Below are 18,646 nucleotides of genomic sequence, written 5' to 3' on the forward strand. Positions count from 1 at the left end.
GACCTGGATTAACCCATGGTTTTGTGCGTTTGGGATTCTCAAAATAAATCCACTTTTCATCGCCAGTCACAACTCGATGCAAAAAAGACTTTCTTTCGTGCCGTTGAAGTAACATTTTACTGATGACTTTTCGGTTTTCCATTTGTCTTTCATTCAGTTGATGTGGCACCCATTTTCCTTACTTTAAAATCTTTCCCATTGCCTGTAAACGATCGGAAATTGTTTGCTGAGCAACGTTTAATCTTTCTGCAAGTTGTTTTTGAGTTTGACATGCATCTTCATTCAATAATGCTTGTAACTGTTGGTCTTCAAACTTTTTTGGTTGACCTGGACGTTCTTTGTCTTTCATATTGAAATCATTACTTTTAAAGCGTTTAAAACCAGCGTTCACAAGTATCTTGAGATGGAGCATGTTCACCATAAGCTTCCTGAAGTATACGATAACTTTCAGCAGCACTTTTCTTCAAAATAAAGTAATGAAGTAAAACTTCCCGCAAATGGTTTTTGGCACAAAATTCGACATTTTTAAACGTAAAATTATCTATGATGTTAACACCTTCAGAAAATTTGACATATGAAGTTTGAAGCTTGTTGTCAATACAACAAAATAGCATATATAACAAATTGCATATATACCAACATATGTGTAACTCCATCTATTGAAATCCGCATTATTAACCAGTACACCTGGTAAAGTATTGATTTTTTTCTTTTGCAAAATAAATTTATGAAACAAAGTCAAATGAGAAAGCTGTTTTAAACTAAATATTTTTGAGTTCCACAGTGTAAATTTAAAAACAAACAAACAAAAACCCCTCAATTTTAAGTTCTTACTCAAATGCTTGGGAAAGATCAGAGTCACATTTGCTGATTGAATGGCTTGAAGATAAATGGTTTATAGGTAGATATGAACGAATAAACTGTGTAATCACTTTCACTCTGTGAATTAGTAAGGCTTTAGATTTACTATATAATAAAATTCAAAGCCCAGAGTGTTGTAGTACAATTAAGCAATAAAATATAAAGGCACACCTTTTATCCTTCCCATCATGGAAAAAATTTCATTAAAAAAAGGCACATCTTCAAAAATCTCAAAACATTTTTTCCTCTGATTGAAGTCCAGTATAGTTTTCAGATTTCATTGCTGATCAAAATACTGATCCAAAAGTAGGCTTTCTTCTACAAGCCATGCTCTTCTTCTTAAGAGCAGCCTCAAAAGAAGTAATGAATTGACAGCTTCTTTGATTCAAATTAAGAAGTAAAATAAAAAATATCCTACAGACTGGGGAATCAATGATGTTACCAAAAGCCAGAAGCACTGGTATCAAAGAGCAACTTCCAGAATTATGCTCATTGACACTTAATGTAGTAATTTGGTCCTTTGATGAGGACAGGTCACACAAGGTTGGTTAGAGATTCTATTTTCTCCCTAGAAGCCTACTTTGTTTAAGATATTGGTTTGAATCAAAATAAAAGATCCACTTTCCCTTAAGTCTCAACCCTTCTTTAGTGTTGGAATATGAGGCTTTGGGATTCATGAAACTGAATAATATGTCCCACTTGGAAGCTTTTGTATTCTAAGACTGTTGGTTAATACCTTTTCCTGGGGAATTAATAGTAAGAAAAAACCAGATAACTATACTATCAAATTTCTGAGGAAGAGTTTAAAAGTACTAATTCCTTGCCAAGTATGTTCTGATAAATGAACAGATATATAATCCAGAATTACAATTTCTACTGAAACAGGTAATTGTAAAGTTAGAATTGACAATCAACACTCCCGGTGGAAAAGGAAATACCATCTACTAACTTTCTCTCTGTCATATTTTCACCTGATACTTGTTAGTATCGCTGGTGCTGCACACTAGATGTAATATTGTTTTTAACTCTTATTTGTAAAAACTTATGTTATACCTCTCTGTCACTGCTATCTTACAGAACCACCAAACCCTCCCCCATGTGCTGGCTTAGGCCCTCCATAGAGGTGGGGTGAGAGCAACAAAAAGGATTAAGAAAACTTAAAAGGAAGAAAGAGTATGGTCTTCTCTTCTCTAGAAAAAACAAGAATTGAAACAGACAGAAAATGGTGGATAATGGAGATGAACAGAATGTTGGAGGGAAAATTTTAGAAATAGTGGTAGTACTTTTGGGGGAGGGGAGAATGCTGGTATATAATGGACTTCAGAACTTTAAGACACAAAATTTCTAAATTTCACACTTGAAGTTTTAGTCCAATGACAAAAAAGAGGTTTTTTCAAGTTTCCCTACTAAAGAAAATATGAAATACAGTCATGTGTCGCATTACCAACAGATATATGTTCTGAGAAATATATCATTAGAAGACTTAGTCATTGTATATCTAGATCAGGGGTCCTCAAACTATGGCCCGTGGGCCACATGCAAATACAAATATTGTATTTGTTCCCGTTTTGTTTTTTTACTTCAAAATAAGATATGTGCAGTGTGCATAGGAATTTGTTCATAGTTTTTTTTTAAACTATAGTCCGGCCCTCCAACGGTCTGAGGGACAGTGAACTGGCCCCGTTTAAAAAGTTTGAGGACCCCTGATCTAGATGGTATAGCCTACTACATACCTGGGCTATATGGTGTATAGCCTGTTACTCCTAGGCTACAAATCTGTATAACATGTTACTATAGTGAATACTACAGGCAATCTATAATAATAAGAGCGTAATATGCTAATTAGAGCAGATGTCCTTCCTGGCGACCTTCCTGACAAAGCAGGGGCTGTAAGGGAAGCCTGGGTCCTGGGTGCCAGAGGGAAGCCGTTGCCAGCAGCCAGGGGAAGGAAGGTGTACTCTTGCACGAATTTCGTGCATCGGGCCTCTAGTTATAACATGGTTAAACATTATGAATCTAAACACAGAATAGGTACAATAAAAATATAACATAAAAGATAAAAAATGGTAAACCTGTATAGAGAGAGCACTTACCAAGAATGGAGCCTGCAAGACTGAAGGTGCTCTGGGTGAATGAGTGAGTGAGTGAACATGAAGGCCTAGGACATTACTATACATGACTACAGACTTTATAAACACTGCACATACAGATTACACTAAATTCATTAAAAAATGTCTTTCAATAAATTAATTTTAGCTTACTGTAAACTTTTTACTTTACAAACTTAAAAATTTTAACTCTTCGACTCTTTTTATAACAGCTCAAAGCATAAACACATTGTATAGCTGTATAAAAATTATTTTTTCTTTATATCCTTATTCTACAAGCCTTTTTCTATTTAATTTTTAAAAATACTTTTTTTGTTGTTTTGTTAAACACACAAACACATTAGTCTAGCCCTATACAATGTCATATATATCACTGTCTTTCACCTCCACATCTCATCCCATTGGAAGGTCTTCAGGGGCAGTAATACGCATCTCTGAGGATAACACTGCTTTCTTCTGGAACACCTCCTGAAGGACCTGCCTGAGGCTCTTCTTGAAGTGACTTTACTCTTTTCAGAAATACAGTGGAACCTCGTTTCTAGAACTTAATTCGTTCCAGAAAGCTGCTCGAAAACTGAATCTTTTTTCCCATTAGAAATAATGTAAATTGAATGTGTTCCAAACCCCTAGTGATTCCGTTCTAACCTTTCTTATAGATAGTACATGTGTACTGTTAAATTTATAAATAAACACTCCTTTTCTTAAATTAATTGAGCCACTCCCTACTAGCCTTAAACAAATTTTTCATACACTACTGCTTGGAAATGCTATCACCAGCTAATTGCTTTTCCTTTATACAATCAACAAGTTTTTCTACATATTCAATTGCCTGTGATTGTTGTTTGGTAAACACTTTCACACCCTTAGGAATACCAGCACTCTCAAAATTCCTAAATTGTGCTAATCCTTGATTTCTCTAGCAACAAAAGCATTCTCTCCTTTGTTGCTTTTTATCTTACTGAGGTATCACATGAAAGGGTCACATCAAAAAGAAGTTTTGGTTGACAACTGAGACATTTTTTACTGTGAATAATTTGGCTGAGAATCCAACTGTTCAAGATGGGAGATGTTTGAGAACCGAGATTTGACTGTCCATAGTGGTTTGTTTGGTTTCTTTCTTTTTTCATTATAGATTTGCTTGTAAACAAATAATGCACCATGAACATTCCTCTCTATGTAATGAGAACCTTTCCATGTTTGGGTCCATGCTTTCAAACTTCGTAAGGAGCTTGCTGAATGAAGTCAGCAAAAACTTCTGCCAAAGCCTTCACCATGAAGTTTCTTTTTCTTCTCTTGCAGTTTCCTTTTCTCTTGCCTTTTCTTCAGCTATTTGTTCCTGTTCCCCACCTAATGAGTCCTCATTAGTCAGTCCCTCAGGAATCACCTCTAGGAGCTACTCAGGGTCATCCTTATACATACACAGGTTAAAGTGGTTTGCCACTGTTCAGCCATGGCCTGACTGATTTTTGCAACATTCTCATCCTTGACAAATCCTTTGAAGTCATGGATGGATTTCTTGTGTGTCTTCTTCCAGATGCCTTTCATATATGCCTAGGTGACATCACCCTAAGCAGTTTTCTTATGCAGTCTTAGATATTGTAGTAATTCTAGAACTTCATCAGTATATTCTCAGTGTTTTTATATTGCAGCAATAGCCTGGGCAAAAGGTCCTGGCTTTAAAAGCTGCTATAACTCCTTGATCCATTGGTTGAATCAAAGAGGTTGTCTGGAGGGAGAAACACTACTTTGATGTTGGGGTGAAGATCACCAATAAAAGGAAGATGTCCGGCAGCATAATCAACAGTAAACAAAGTTCCTTGAAAGGTGTTATTCTCCAAATAGTATTTCTCCATTTTGCTGCTGTAGCAACTCAGGAGGGCATCTTGGAAGAGAAGCTGGGTCATCCATGACATCCTATTGCTCCTGTGTTATACTATCAGTGTTATACTACCAGCTTATTGATATGGTTGAAGACCCTGAGGTTCTCAGTGTGTCAGATCACAAAGGGTTCCAATTTGTAGCCTGCAACACTGCCCCCAGCAAAACTGCTATCCTGTCCTTAAAGCCTTGAAACTTGACATTGACTTGGCCTCCTTTTGGGCTGAAGACCTTTCAAGACATCTGTTTCCAGAGTATGGAGATTTCATCCATATAGAATTATTTACTCTGGCAAGTAATTTTCTTTCACAATCAGTTTATATAATTTCCAAAAATTCTTCTGCTGCCTTCACATTAGCAATAGCAGACTCAACACTCACTTTTTCACATTATGTAATGAATGATGATTCATTTTTGAATCCTTTAAACTACTCAGAGCTAGCAGTATAGTCAACGTCACAAAGAAACATTTTGCTTTGGCCATGATCGTCATGATGCTGAGAAATATAAGCTTCTGTGTCTGGTCTTGTATTCAGGTCATTAGAAGTTTCTCCATATCTGATATTGGCCCTTTTTGAATTTTTGTTAGTCTCGTTGCCGTCAATGAAGCAGATCCTATAACAGCTTCTGTCACTTTGTTCTTGTTCTTCAAGATTGTAGCTATGGTGGAATGGGACATGCCTGACTGCCCAGCAATAACCATCACCGGTTTTTCACCTTCATAGTCCTTAATTACTTTAATTTCATTTCCAGGTTAATCACTTGACATGGTCTCTCACTGTCAACATCAGCAATGGATTTTGTATGTTTAGGGGTCATGATGAATAAAACAAACAAGATTAAATCAATCACAAGAGAAATGATGCAATCAAGAGCTGTGGTAAACAGATATATGAAGCTGCTTCTGGTGTAGCATATACAGCATACTGTTTTACAGCAAACTCTTTTTTGTGAGTAGAAAGAATATTCTATCAAATAACAATAAAATATATAACATTGTAAATATATAAACCAGTAACAGTTTATCATTATCAAATATTTTGTACTGTATATGCTATACAGTTTTTTAAATCCTCACCCAAGGATGTGTTTTTATTGATTTTTAGAGAGAGAGAGAGAGAGAGAGAGAGAGAGAGAAAGTGCGGAGAAAGAGCACGAAACATTGATTGGCTGTCTCCTGCACGCACCCTGACCTGGGCTTGAACCCGCGACATAGTTATGTGCCCTAACCAAGAATCAAATCTGCAACCTTTTGGTGTATGGAATGATGGTCCTACTGAGCCACTCGACCAGGGCTATGCTATACTTTTATGATTGGCAGTGGTTTATTTACACCAGCATCACCAATAACACATGAGTAATGCATTACATTACTATCTTTCAACAGCTTCAACATTACTAGGTGACAGGATTTTCAGCTCTATTATAATCTTATGGGACCATCGTTGTATATTCAGTTCATTATTGACAAAAACATTATTACATGGCACATAACTGTAATCAATTTTGACATTTTTCCACTATGAAAGGCCTAGGGCTGAAAAGGGAGTATACCTGTCCCACTTACCTGGTTTTTTGTAAGTGAAGGGTCCCAAAGTCCTACATCCTCCCATGTAGTGTTTTTCAAATAAAAGTCATTAGGTTCAAACTGTTTAAAATCCTAGAAAACAGTGAAAAAAGTTCACAAAAACATAGTTGTATCAACTCTAGCCCAACCTTACTTAAATATCCTTTCTCTTAAATAGGGCTGGAGTGATGTGCCAGAAAATCAACCCCACCAAGAGCTAAACTAGGAGCCAGAAGACTCTCAGGAAACACAAAAAGGCACATGGAAGTTGCATTGAACATTTTATATCAACCAAATGTTCCCCTAATGATCAGACAGTTTCCAAGGAAAACACTGAAAGTTTTAATTAAAAATTTAGCCACAGATTAAATGCCAAAGTACCTTTCATTAGAGTAATGAAACTCATCAACTGTATTAGAATGGAGTGTAATGTTCACTTATAGCACTACAGATGTGATATTCTGGTTCTGTACAATAAATAAATAGATATGTTAGGGGTGGGGTAGGGGGGATTGGATTGGGAAGAAAACTCAAGATTTCTGAACCCAAAAAGGAAGAAAGCTATTCAAAGAAAATAAACAGTATTATGTTGAATTTATACTCATATAAAAATTTAATGGCCTGCATCTTCCCAGGCTAGGAAGATAGTCTTAGGGTATAATTCCCCTTGCTCCTAAAAGGCTCATACTTCAGTGTGGGAAAACCAAATACATGTAAATTGCAGGATATGTAATGGGAGTAATCATGGGGGGAAAAATCATGCAGGATAGAAAAGGTGCCTTATTGCATTATTTATTCTATGAAGATTACCTCCCTGAGTGTGATGTGAATGGATATTTCATCAGGCAGATCTACCTGAACTTGAGGGGTTGGAGAGGAAGTGGAGCCATCATCCATGATGGGAATAACTTAACTAGAGAAGCTGCAGTCTACATAATCCCTAGACTACTATTAGTGGGAATCAGGAAAAGAAAACCTGTTGAATAAAGGAAATTGCTTTTTTACTTTCAATTCCATCCAAACATTTACTGAGTACCTATTTTGTGCCCATCACTGTACTAGGTGTCTGGGATATACAGATGGACAAGCTATTTCTGGTCCCTGACCAGTTGGGGCTTAAAGACTAGTGGGGAATACAGCTTTAAACATTTCTTGTCAATCAGAGGCTTTGTTGACCAACTAAACATAAGACCTGGAGCAATGAGATCTGGAAAAGGAGAAACCAATACACTGGCTATCCCACGGGGTTGTTATAAATAAAGCTCATAGAATAAAAGGCTAGAAAAACAGTTTGTAAAGTCCAAACTGTTATACAAGGGGAAGATAATGGTCTATGATGGGTCAAAAGGGCCAACAAATGCTCAAATCCTATGAAAGTGACGACGAGCACCCAAACCACCATGACTCAACAATCAGAAGGTCAACCAGAACATTCAGGTATATTAGAATGGGAACAGGCTCTGGAGTTCCAAAGATAGATCCTGCCACATGCATAGCTGTGAGGTGAACCTTTTTCCTTACAGTTTCTTCCTCTGTAAATTGGAGATAAGAATTTCTATATCCCTCCAGGGGTTGTTTTAAGGACTTGAAATTTAGAGATAATTTTAAAGCACCTAGTATATTGCCTGAGATGTGTATGTCCTCAATGGTAATTGCTTTTGCTTCAGGATGCAAAGATGAAAAAGCCCATTTTAGGGAGAAGGGAACAAGTTAGGCTAATTGAGAAAGCTATGGTGAAGCTAACGGTGAGGTTCAAAATCAGAATCACACCTAAGAGTTCACCATCCTGGCCGCTGACACAAAGTAATGGATCCGAAGCTGAGTCATGTTAAAATTAAAAAATGGCATGCTACTTACTTCTATGTGTTCTTTACAGTATTCCAACCCAATGTCACTAAGTATTTTTTTCACAGTTTTCCGGGCTTTTCTTAAACTGCCAAGATTGTTGACAGGAAGTTGGAACATAGTTTCTATTGGAAAAAAAAATTTAAGTCAAGTCAAAACATGTACAACTTGTAATATTTACTAATTCCACTGATAGTAGGATCAAAAACCCTGGCCCAGTCTGATAAAATAAGATGAATAGATATTTTAGTATTTTCTGAATATTTAAAAGAGGCAAGCATAAATAAGTGGTCTCTGATCTTTTCTATTTTCAACAAGACATTTTATGTTATAGATTGACTATGAATCTAACCTGGCACAATTCTAATTAAACTTTTGGTGATGGACTTCTAAAGTTGAGAATTAGGTTAATAATACTGGTTATTTAAAAATCAAGTGTTAGTGCTTTCCTCCTTGTGATGTCAAACCTCCGAAAATAGAAAATGCTCACCATTTCAGCATTATTACCGTATAATTTTGAGTGCTAGAGAAAAGCAGCTTTTGTTGTCTGGGAATTGTCTTGAACATTAATTGCTATGGTATTCTTTTAAAAAAAATGATTTGTATTCCTTAAAAAAAAATGTTTTTATTGATTTTAGAGATAGAAGGGGGAGAGGGAGAGAGAAACATCGATCAGTTGGTTGCCTCCAGCATGTGTCCTGACCAGGGATTGAGCCTGCAACCTGGGCATATGTCCTGATTGGGAATCGAACCAGCGACCTTTTGCTGCACAGGTTGATGCTCAACTAACTGAGCAACACTGGCCAGGGCTTGTTATGGTATTTTTTAAAGAAACATTCTTAAATGTTTCTGTATACCACAAAAGACACTAATGATTGTGTAACTTGCCCCTCAGCCAGCGCCATTCCTAGACAAAGGCACTCACTTATGGTCATGGAATGAATGCTGAGATGGGAAAAGCTAGGCACAGCATCAAATAATAGTAACTGTTATATGACTTTAGGGGAATCTTGAAAAATGAAAAGCCTGTATGTGTGGTGAGGGAAATGAAAAGTTATTTAAATGATAAGACCTACCAAAGAAGAAAATTTTTATTCATTTTCCCAAGGTCTTTAAAAGCAATGGTTTAGTAAAACTTGGGTGGATGAGAATGTGTATGGCTTCCAATGAGACCATAAATGTTTATTTTAAAAAACCATAACAATTTATCAACTTAATAATCTAAATCAACTTTACAGTATATAAGGTCATTTTAAAAACCAAAAACAAAGGCAAAAAACAAAAGCTAAAGCATCAAATAATTAAAACTTAATACACGCAAACCTGCTTTTCTAATTAATAATAAAGGCTATTACTCTATAATACCACTACCATTTTTAAACCACAATCATGAAGTCAACTAATCCAAATGTCATACCATGTTACCTCGTTTATTATTCTAATGCAAAAATCAATTAACTATGAAAAGTGGAAAAAAGGGTGAACCCTACTAAAACCAACAGTAACTCCTAGAAATTCTGAATCTGAATATATTACCAGAACTTAGACGTCTCAATATCCTATATAATAAAAGCCTAATATGCTAAGTGTCTGGTCGTCCAGTTGGCCATTCAACCAATCAAAGCATAATATGCTAGTGATATGCTAAGGCCGCTCAAGTGCTTGCTAGCTATGATGTGCACTGACCACCAGGGGGCAGATGCTCTTACCAGTAGGTTAGTTTGCTGCTGTGGTCCAGCTGATTGGGACTGAGTGAGATGGGCCGGACCGACATGCCCTGGAGCCCTCCCAAGGTCCCTCCCTGGATGGCCAACCTCCCACATCCCTCCCCGGCCCCAATTGTGCATCGGTGGGGTCATGGCTGGTGAGCATAGCAGCACTAAGGATGTCCGACTGCCAGCTTAGGCCCGCTTCCTGTGGGGAGTGGACCTAAGTCGGCAGTTGGATATCCCGAGGGCTCTTGGACTGTGAGAGGGTGCAGGCCAGGCTGAGGGGGACACCCCCCTGGCAGTGCACAAAATTTGTGCACTGGGCTTCTAGTATTCTATATGAAGAACCAAAGTTGAGCCAAAGAGAACTGTATTTCACTGAGAAAAACAGCCTTCTCACCTTCAAGATGGACTCCTACCACTTATAAAGCATGACTATGGTATTCTCTGCACTCTCTGCCATCCAATAACCTGTATAGTATCTCGCTAAGAGCAGACCTGAAAGTAACTTCTGATATAATTTAATGTGCACTCAAGGCCAAATCTATACCTTATGGAGATGTAAATGCTAAAGAGACGTCTTGTTTCTCTAGTCATTTATAAACTCTCTGTGGGTCAAAACCAGCAGAACGTTTGGAAGAAGTTAATTCTGCTTCACTTCAAAGCAGAGATGTGCCCAGAAGGCAGCCATTACTGGTTTCCTCTGCATCCTGGATAAGTAGCTCAACATCTCAGCAAAACAAATACACAAAGATTTGGAAATGTTGCCACCACTGACGCCACCAGTCCATATAGAAAACATCCAGGGGAGTCAAACTACAGCTCAGAATAAAGGAAAACTCATTCTTCTATGGAAAATACCAGGCATTCTAAGTGCCCACCCACAGCTAACAAAGTTGTTTGAAGATATCCAAATGAAGCACCTAGGTAGGAACCTGCATGGTAGGTACCCAATTAGTTCTGAAAAAGTGAGTATGCTCATAAGGGAGCTTCATTATAAAGAGCACAATTTATAAAAAGTGACATTTCTGCCATATAGTAAACCTCAAATTTACTTATTTAGGCTGAATTAAATAGGCTTGTAAATAAAATAATAATTCTGCTTATTGGAAAGTGCTGTATAAAAATGGTTCTTTGCTCTATGATTAGTAACTAGGAGAAACCCAGGTTAAAGTTTATATACTGAAAGATGTAGAATATTCTGAACTAAGATTATAACTGTCTTCATGACATTTCTAATCTTGGGAATTCCATTATCTGCCCCTTTCCCCACATGGATGTGTCCTCCATGTATTTGCTTACAGTGGCCTTTTTTGTTCATCTGGAGTTGGAATAACACATTCATGTGTTAGAATCCTCAAAAGCATTTACAAAGATTCTCCTGTTGTTGTTTTTTTGTTGTTGCTTTAAATTAAATAAAACAGGCACACAGTATAGGAATGTAAGCAAAGAAGGCTTCCCCTACTCCTATCATCTAGCTATAGGGGCCATTGTGTATACTTCTTGAGCTTTCCTGTGCTTATAACAAAACAAGCCAAAGGTTCCTTGAAAGAAAGCCTCCACCAAGCTCTATCAGTTAATGTCAATTATTATCGGTGACAGGTAGAATTCAACTCTTATTTTTTTCCATGCTTGTTGTAAAGAGAAAACTTCAAATCAATGGCTGGCTCCAGGATTCATTAATGTTATCTATTTGATTACTGTTTAAATACTTTTACAATTTCCCTGGCCTCCTCTGCACCCCTCAAAAACCCTTTGAATTAGAAATCTGGAGAAGGTGCCCAAAACTTAAGTGATTAAAGGGTAGGAACAGAATAATTAGGAAACTCAGTGCCTTGAGATTAAGGACAGCTTCTTTACTTTTGCATAGAGAGAGAGCTAAAAACAAAATATTTAATTATTAGCCTTAGGGAGAAAGATGTCTTACAGTATGTTGAAAACAATATTGTGTAGAGATGGTCTTTGGAAGGAACACAAAGGGATGGGCTTACTTTCCCTCCTTTCTCTTGAACTACCCTTAACTGTCAGGATGGCCATTTTCACAAGGTCAGCACCATTATCCCAATACCAAGGAGAGCTCCCTTCAGCCAAACCATAAACCTCTTAGTTCATGGCATAAAAAAAGGAAAATATCCAATTTAATAGAATGGTACCATTGTTCACCTATTCATCAATAATTTTCAGAGCACCTTCACTTTGCCAGTCAATAAACTAGGAATAGAGAGATTAACAGCTCACAATTCTTATCCTTCAACAGCCCATCAATTCTAGGGGACAGATCTAGAGCACACAGTAGACACAAGGTCATTGGCGTAAAGAAGATACTTTGTTTTTGTGTGCCCAACTTCCTCTTGAACCACCCCCGCTATTGATGTGCAATCAGTTAGGAGGAGGCCCTTCATCCTATAGAGCAGAGTGTATATGACGACTCAGGCCGACCAATTAAGAGTAGTCTATCTCAGTAGACACTGACGGTACAGAGTTGGGCATGTGCCTCAAATAGGGCTGACTGTAATGCTGAAAAACAGAGTCAGAACCTGCCATTTCATGGAGAAAGCAGAAGGTGAGGAAGATTCCTGCCCACATTGCTTAAGTTCCTCAATCCACCTGTGCCTGAAAGCCAGTCCCACTACCCTCTAACTTTTCAGAAATAAGAGCAAACACATTATCATTTTTTCTTAAGTTTTGGTTTATGTCCCTTGTAACCATAAGTCTTAGTAGTCCTGCAGTGGGACATAGAAGAAGTGAGTAAGAGGAAAGATGGGGAATTTTGTGCAAAATAATTATACTTCTAATTGGGTCTATCGGCAGAATAGGAGTTTACCAGAAAGATGGGTTATTCTAAAAGACGCGTTGGCCCTAGTTTCATTAATAAAAAACACAATATGGAAAGAGTAAAACATTTTCTAAATTCTAAGAATTTGGGGAAAACTCAATGTATTAATAACAGAACTGAAGACAGGTAGCTTTTGAGTAAGCATATAATACCTGATGAGCTAGACCAGCCGTGGGCAAACTACGCGTTTGAAATGAATAAAACTATTGAAAAAAAGGACTGTACCCTTTTATGTAATGATGTTTACTTTGAATTTATATTAGTTCACACAAACACTCCATCCATGCTTTTGTTCCGGCCCTCCGGTCCAGTTTAAGAACCCATTGTGGTCCTGGAGTCAAAAAGTTTGCCCACCCCTGAGCTAGATAGACCTAAATAACATTTTTCAGAATGATTTAAATTTATTGTTGAATGATTCAGTCACATTCCTTTTTCCGATCAATCTTTGCAAATTATACCCTCATCTACTGATTGGGGCCAAAACACTGAAGTTTTACTAAAATTCTGGGCCAAACTCCTACTCACATGCTTTCAGTGATTCAAAGTGCTGCTTTTCCAGATAACTGAAATAAAAATCTAAGATCCATAGGCCTCGGCTACAGATGAATGACAACCATATAAATTATATATAAGACTGATCAAATGCATGTACCACTTTCTCCTCCAAGCAAAAACACTTCTTTACTCCAACTACTAAGAGGGTAAATAAAGGCAGAAGAGAGCCTGTCTCATGAGGAAATATATAGGCTGATTCTGACAGGAGAAGAATGATGATGCAGGATCAGTGACTGGACTTGACTGAAGGAAAGAAGTCATTAATTGGGGAACATAATTATAATCACTTGGCTTGGATCTAGTCAGGTGTACTCAGGATCTTCTGAGTCAGAGAGATGAAGGGAAACCCAACAAATGATAGTGCTAGGTTTTAGCAGGCTCAAGGCAAGGTTTGCAGGACCTGACACACCAAGAGTCAATGGGGCTTGTCTATGTATGATAGTCCCTGCCAGATCAAAGATGGTATAATTTAGTCTCTATTTTTAGGGGTAGAAAAACAAACAAACAAACAAACAAACAAACATTTATAACTGTGCCATTAGAAAATAAGACAAAACCAAACTCCCCCCCGCCCCCAATAAAACCCAACCTTAAACCTTTGACCAGGCATAGATAAATAATCAAGCCAGGAGGAAAAAAAAAAAAAAAGCCTCCAAATTAAACCTCTCCAGGTTATCCAGGTTATTTAAGCTATTACAAGTGTGGATCTAGCATGGCATTTTCCAGTACATAATTCTGCATATTTTATATTCATTCTTATATGATGTTACCCACGTTACTAATAAGAATACATGTTAATTTAACATACCAGAATATACAGAAGCAAATATGATCGTGTGTCCTAGTTTCCATCACCCACTGGTATAACTCTAATATAGGGATGGGCAAAAGTACATTTACAGTTGTAATACAAATAAATACAATAATTAATAAATAATAATACAACCCTTTGCCTTACCCTGTATTTGGGAACTGCAATCTAAACATATACCAGTCACAACTAATGCATATTAGCAAATGCAACAAAACAATTTTCATAAGGAAAGCATTTCTAACACTGCATTGAGAGCCAGACAAGGATGATTACATGTAAGAATGTTTACCCTTCTTCAGGGTAACACCTAAACATAAGCTGCTTAGTCTAAACCAGTCGTTTTTAACCCCACCCACCCCACCCTCCAAATCCTTGTTTCTAAAGAAATCTTAGATGAAATATAAAAAAAATTAAAAATGGAGGGGTTTGGGTTGAAATGAAGAAAGAAGTTCTCTGTCCCTAAATATCTCCTTGAAACAGTTACTTGTCTAAACTAAGCTCATAATGCAAACTTATGCCAACGTGGCTGTCTACTGAAACATAAAATCTGGACCTAGTGCGCAATCAATCAAAGCAGGAAATTTGGGGGCTATAGCAGAATTCCAATAGTTTAGTGAAAATACCCCCTAAATATAACTAGTCTGATCAAAATATGGTTATAGGAAGCCCACAGTAAGCCTAAGGATTATAACATAGCTTTTACTTTGATGTTGTCTTTAAAGCTGTAAAGATAAATATAACCCAAATTAACCGTTAAGAAATACAGACCCTTGATACTTAACTCAAAACAAAGTACAGTTAGTTGACCTTTGCACAACGTGGAGGTGAGGGGAAGTGACTCCCTGTGCTGTTGAAAATCTGAGTATAACTGAACTCCCCCAAATCTTGACCAGAAGACTTAACAATAAACATAAACAGTTGATTAACACGTTTATGTTAATATGTATTAACACACTTGTATACTAATATATACTGTATTCTTATAATACAGCGAAATAAAGGAAATCATAATAGAAAATATATTTATGTACTGTACATATTTATCGAAAAAATCTGCATATACTACTAGTAAGTGTGGGCCCATGCAGTCAACTGTATTCCAATTAATGCTGATGAAAGTATATAACAACCTATAACCCACATTGGGGTTTAAGAGTTAGAAATTTGAAGTTTCTTTAAACAGCTAGGCATTTTAAGAAAATTCTCAGAGAATCAAAGCACCAGTTACTTCACTGATACCAGGATGGTACTTAACCCCCGCAACCCCAACAGATTTTGTAATGTCTCTGTGGAAACAGGACCTAGTTAAGATAAAAACAGTTTAGGCAAGAAAGAAAGATCATTCCCATATTCATACACTCTCTCTTCCTCCTGCTTCCCGCCTCCCTCAGCAACATATTTAATACCTGTCAACATCACTCATTAAGAAAAATTTTGGTCATCATAAAACACTTTATTTTTATAAGCAATATGCGCTTATCTTTCCTGACTATTCTGGGATCTGAAGTGAACACAGACACCTTATTTGCTTTTAAGGGTGTCACTAAGTCTATATTTAAATTAAACCAGTTGTGAAAAGGTCTATATATTTGTATTTTTTAGAATGAACCTTGCCCAGCCAGCGTGGCTCAGTGATTGAGCACTGACCCATGAACCAGGAGGTCACAGTTCAATCCCCAGTCAGGGCACATGCCCAAGTTGTGGACCAGATCCCCAGTGAGGGGGTGGGGGGAGGAGGGCGGGACATGCAGGAGGCAGCTGACCAATGATTCTCATCCTTGATGTTCCTATCTCTCTCTCCTCCTCTCCCTTCCTCTCTGAAATCAATAAAATATATATATATATATATATGTGTATATATATAAACAAACAAAAAAATGAACCTTGAAAAGCCATGCTGGAACCACCCTCCAATACGTGAGCACACCAAGGTCCCAGACCTACATTCAATCTGGAAGCAATCATCCTACTCAATCTTTTTATAAAACACAGTTCTGAACAGAAGTAGCTGACCTGTCAATTTCCTTCCTATAAACTTGGGCAAAAGCTCTTCATAGAAAGGCAGCTCTGTCTTTTCTCTTTCTCAAGTTCCAAACACCAGAGAACAAGTAGCTGTCTGACTATCCCAGGGGCAGAATACTCTTTCGGATTAGCAGTTAAAACTGTGCAGCATGACAGAGGTAAGAAAGAAAAGAAAGTTTAGTCTCTTCTCTTAATGTGTAGTAGTGTTGAGCCTAAAAAGGGGGGTACTTAGAAAACCCTGGAAAATTAGAAACTATTTTGCAAATGAAGACACACTTGTACCAAAAGCTAAATCTGAAAAATGAACATCACTTACATTGCTCAGGATCTTCATATTGGAACACTGTTAATAAAGGCAAGAAGTAGGAAGAAAATGTTATCTATTTCTGTTTTTATTACTAACTGCATTGACTTTTACTAGCCTGTTTGATAATGAAAATAAAATCAACACACCACCCAAATAATTGAGTAAAACATCAAATACAAATTGCCTCTAACTCAGGATAAAAAACACACCTTTGATTTTTTTTTCAATTTTTAACTAAATCAATTGTTAAATTCCACATATAATTAAGTTTTTATAACTATTTCTTTGGTCAGTAGAATATATTTATGAAGGCAGAGTGAGTATATTTACCTAAATAGAGCATTCTGTATGAAAATAATTGGCCACAGGAATACTTTTACCCACTTTTTATAAACAATGTGTGAATTCCTTACACAAACAACTGGGCTCTAAGAGACTATTTCTATGTCTGATCACCTCAAAGGAGAGAAGCACAAACCCTACCAGGCAGCTCGTTTCACACTGGACAGCTCTGTTCACAAGCTTACTCTTTACAAGGTTTTGTAAATGCCTACAACTCTCAGGTCAGCTACAGAAGTCTAATCATTTAGTCACATAACAGCCATAAGTTTTTAAAACATTTCCTCCCTCCTTTCCAAGTTTTTCCCCTTCTCCAAGTTAACCATGCTCAGTTCTTTTCACCATTCCTTGTGCTATTGCATAAGCCAATCACCAATGAATAGGCTCCAGCTTGTCAATCTCTTTTGATGCCCTGAATTAACTGTTATTCCAGATGTGACAAAATCAGAATGTCAAGTGGGATAATACTTCTCTAATTCTGGATTTATTTTGAAATTAATGCTCCTGAAAGGTGCATTTGTGTTAGTGGAAGGCACTTCACACATATGATTACCCAAATCATTTTTTTTTGCGTATGTGCTGCCTTGTCAGCATTAGCTGGTTCAACTAGTGGAAAAAAGATATTCTATGCTGAATCCATGTCTGGTTAGAAAGGAAGTAACATCAGCTTTCTTTAAGTTATCTCAATTGAAGGAGCATGAACATTCTGATTGCAAAATGAAAAAGAACCAATGTCCAGAACAAGCCTTAGGAAAGATAAGAGATTGAGATTCATGGTCCAAATCACAATATCAACTGCAATGTCACGGAAAAGCAGCGCTTTGAATCACTGAAAGAACCTATGGGATGTCTAATCTAAACTCTTCTCATTTTACATATTAGCAACTGAGGTGAAGCAACTGGTCTAAAGATGATCAGTTTGTCAGTGACAGAACCGGATCTCATACTTATATCCAGATCTAGGATGCAGCGCTCCCCCCATTATTCACACAGATGAAGCTCTGATCTCTGACATTAATTAAAAGTGAACAACAGCATGTTACATATGTATATCCAAAAAGTGCCACTTCAATCCCCAGGATGAAGTGATGTAAAAATGTTAGCCAAACTAGCTCAAGTGGTGATCCAGAGATTAAGAATGTACACTCGTGTCTGGTTAGATAGTCCAATCACTCCCAGAGAAGAACTGCAACAAGAACTCAGTTCTGAGACCATTTGCCCTAAAGTGCTCTTTACCATCACCGTGGATGCCAACATTCACTGGATAGTCACATCTGAAAGATATCTTTCTACCCAAATTGTAATGGTAGTATCATGCAAAAGGAAAACCATAACCTTGGTATCCTTAAATAAAACAATAGCTTTTAAAAAAACAAAGGTATGCTATGTTTCTCATTTATCATCTTCTCATTATCAATACTCAAATTGCTTGGGAAAGCAGAGGCTTTGGTGATTTTTTTTTTCTTTTCCTGGAGGGCAGGGCTAGACAGGAGGCTAGTCAGCTCATAACTGCCTCTTTAGCAACTTTCCCCCCAAAAGTTCCATTCATTTTTGTTAAAAAAAACAATTGAGAAATGAAACATACATCCACAAAACAGTATAACAAACTTGTACACTAACATTATCATCAGTATTCATAATACCCAAGGAGAAACAACCCAAATCTTCAACTGACAAATGAATAAATAAAATACGGTATATCCACACAATGGAATATGATTCAACCACAAAAAGGAATGATGTACTGATACATGTTCCAACATGGATGAACCCTGAAAACATTGTTAAGTCAGTCACAAAAGTCT

The 18,646-nt window shown here is 37.1% G+C and overlaps 1 protein-coding gene across 12 annotated transcripts in view; it reads right to left on the minus strand.

Moving 5' to 3' along the window:
* Positions 1 to 18,646, minus strand: part of LOC118663016 (activity dependent neuroprotector homeobox) — a 45,406-nt gene that overhangs the window by 6,127 nt on the left and 20,633 nt on the right. For 4 of the 12 annotated variants that reach the window (XM_036322277.1, XM_036322273.1, XM_036322274.1 and 1 more), the window contains 2 exons: positions 8,272 to 8,384; positions 6,415 to 6,507 (listed from right to left, as the gene is read on the minus strand). In XM_036322277.1, the coding sequence (XP_036178170.1) occupies positions 6,415 to 6,507; positions 8,272 to 8,379 (201 nt within the window). In that variant the 5' untranslated portion in view covers positions 8,380 to 8,384. Of the gene's footprint in view, positions 1 to 2,954; positions 5,626 to 6,414; positions 6,508 to 6,795; positions 6,878 to 8,271; positions 8,385 to 14,167; positions 14,229 to 14,955; positions 15,071 to 16,186; positions 16,448 to 16,511; positions 16,539 to 18,646 lie in introns of those variants that run through there. The other 8 variants (XM_036322269.1, XM_036322267.1, XM_036322272.1 and 5 more) reach the window with 6 other exon arrangements.

The sequence above is a fragment of the Myotis myotis genome, unplaced genomic scaffold, assembly GCF_014108235.1.
Source record: "Myotis myotis isolate mMyoMyo1 unplaced genomic scaffold, mMyoMyo1.p scaffold_m19_p_9, whole genome shotgun sequence".
NCBI classification, from domain to species: domain Eukaryota; kingdom Metazoa; phylum Chordata; class Mammalia; order Chiroptera; family Vespertilionidae; genus Myotis; species Myotis myotis.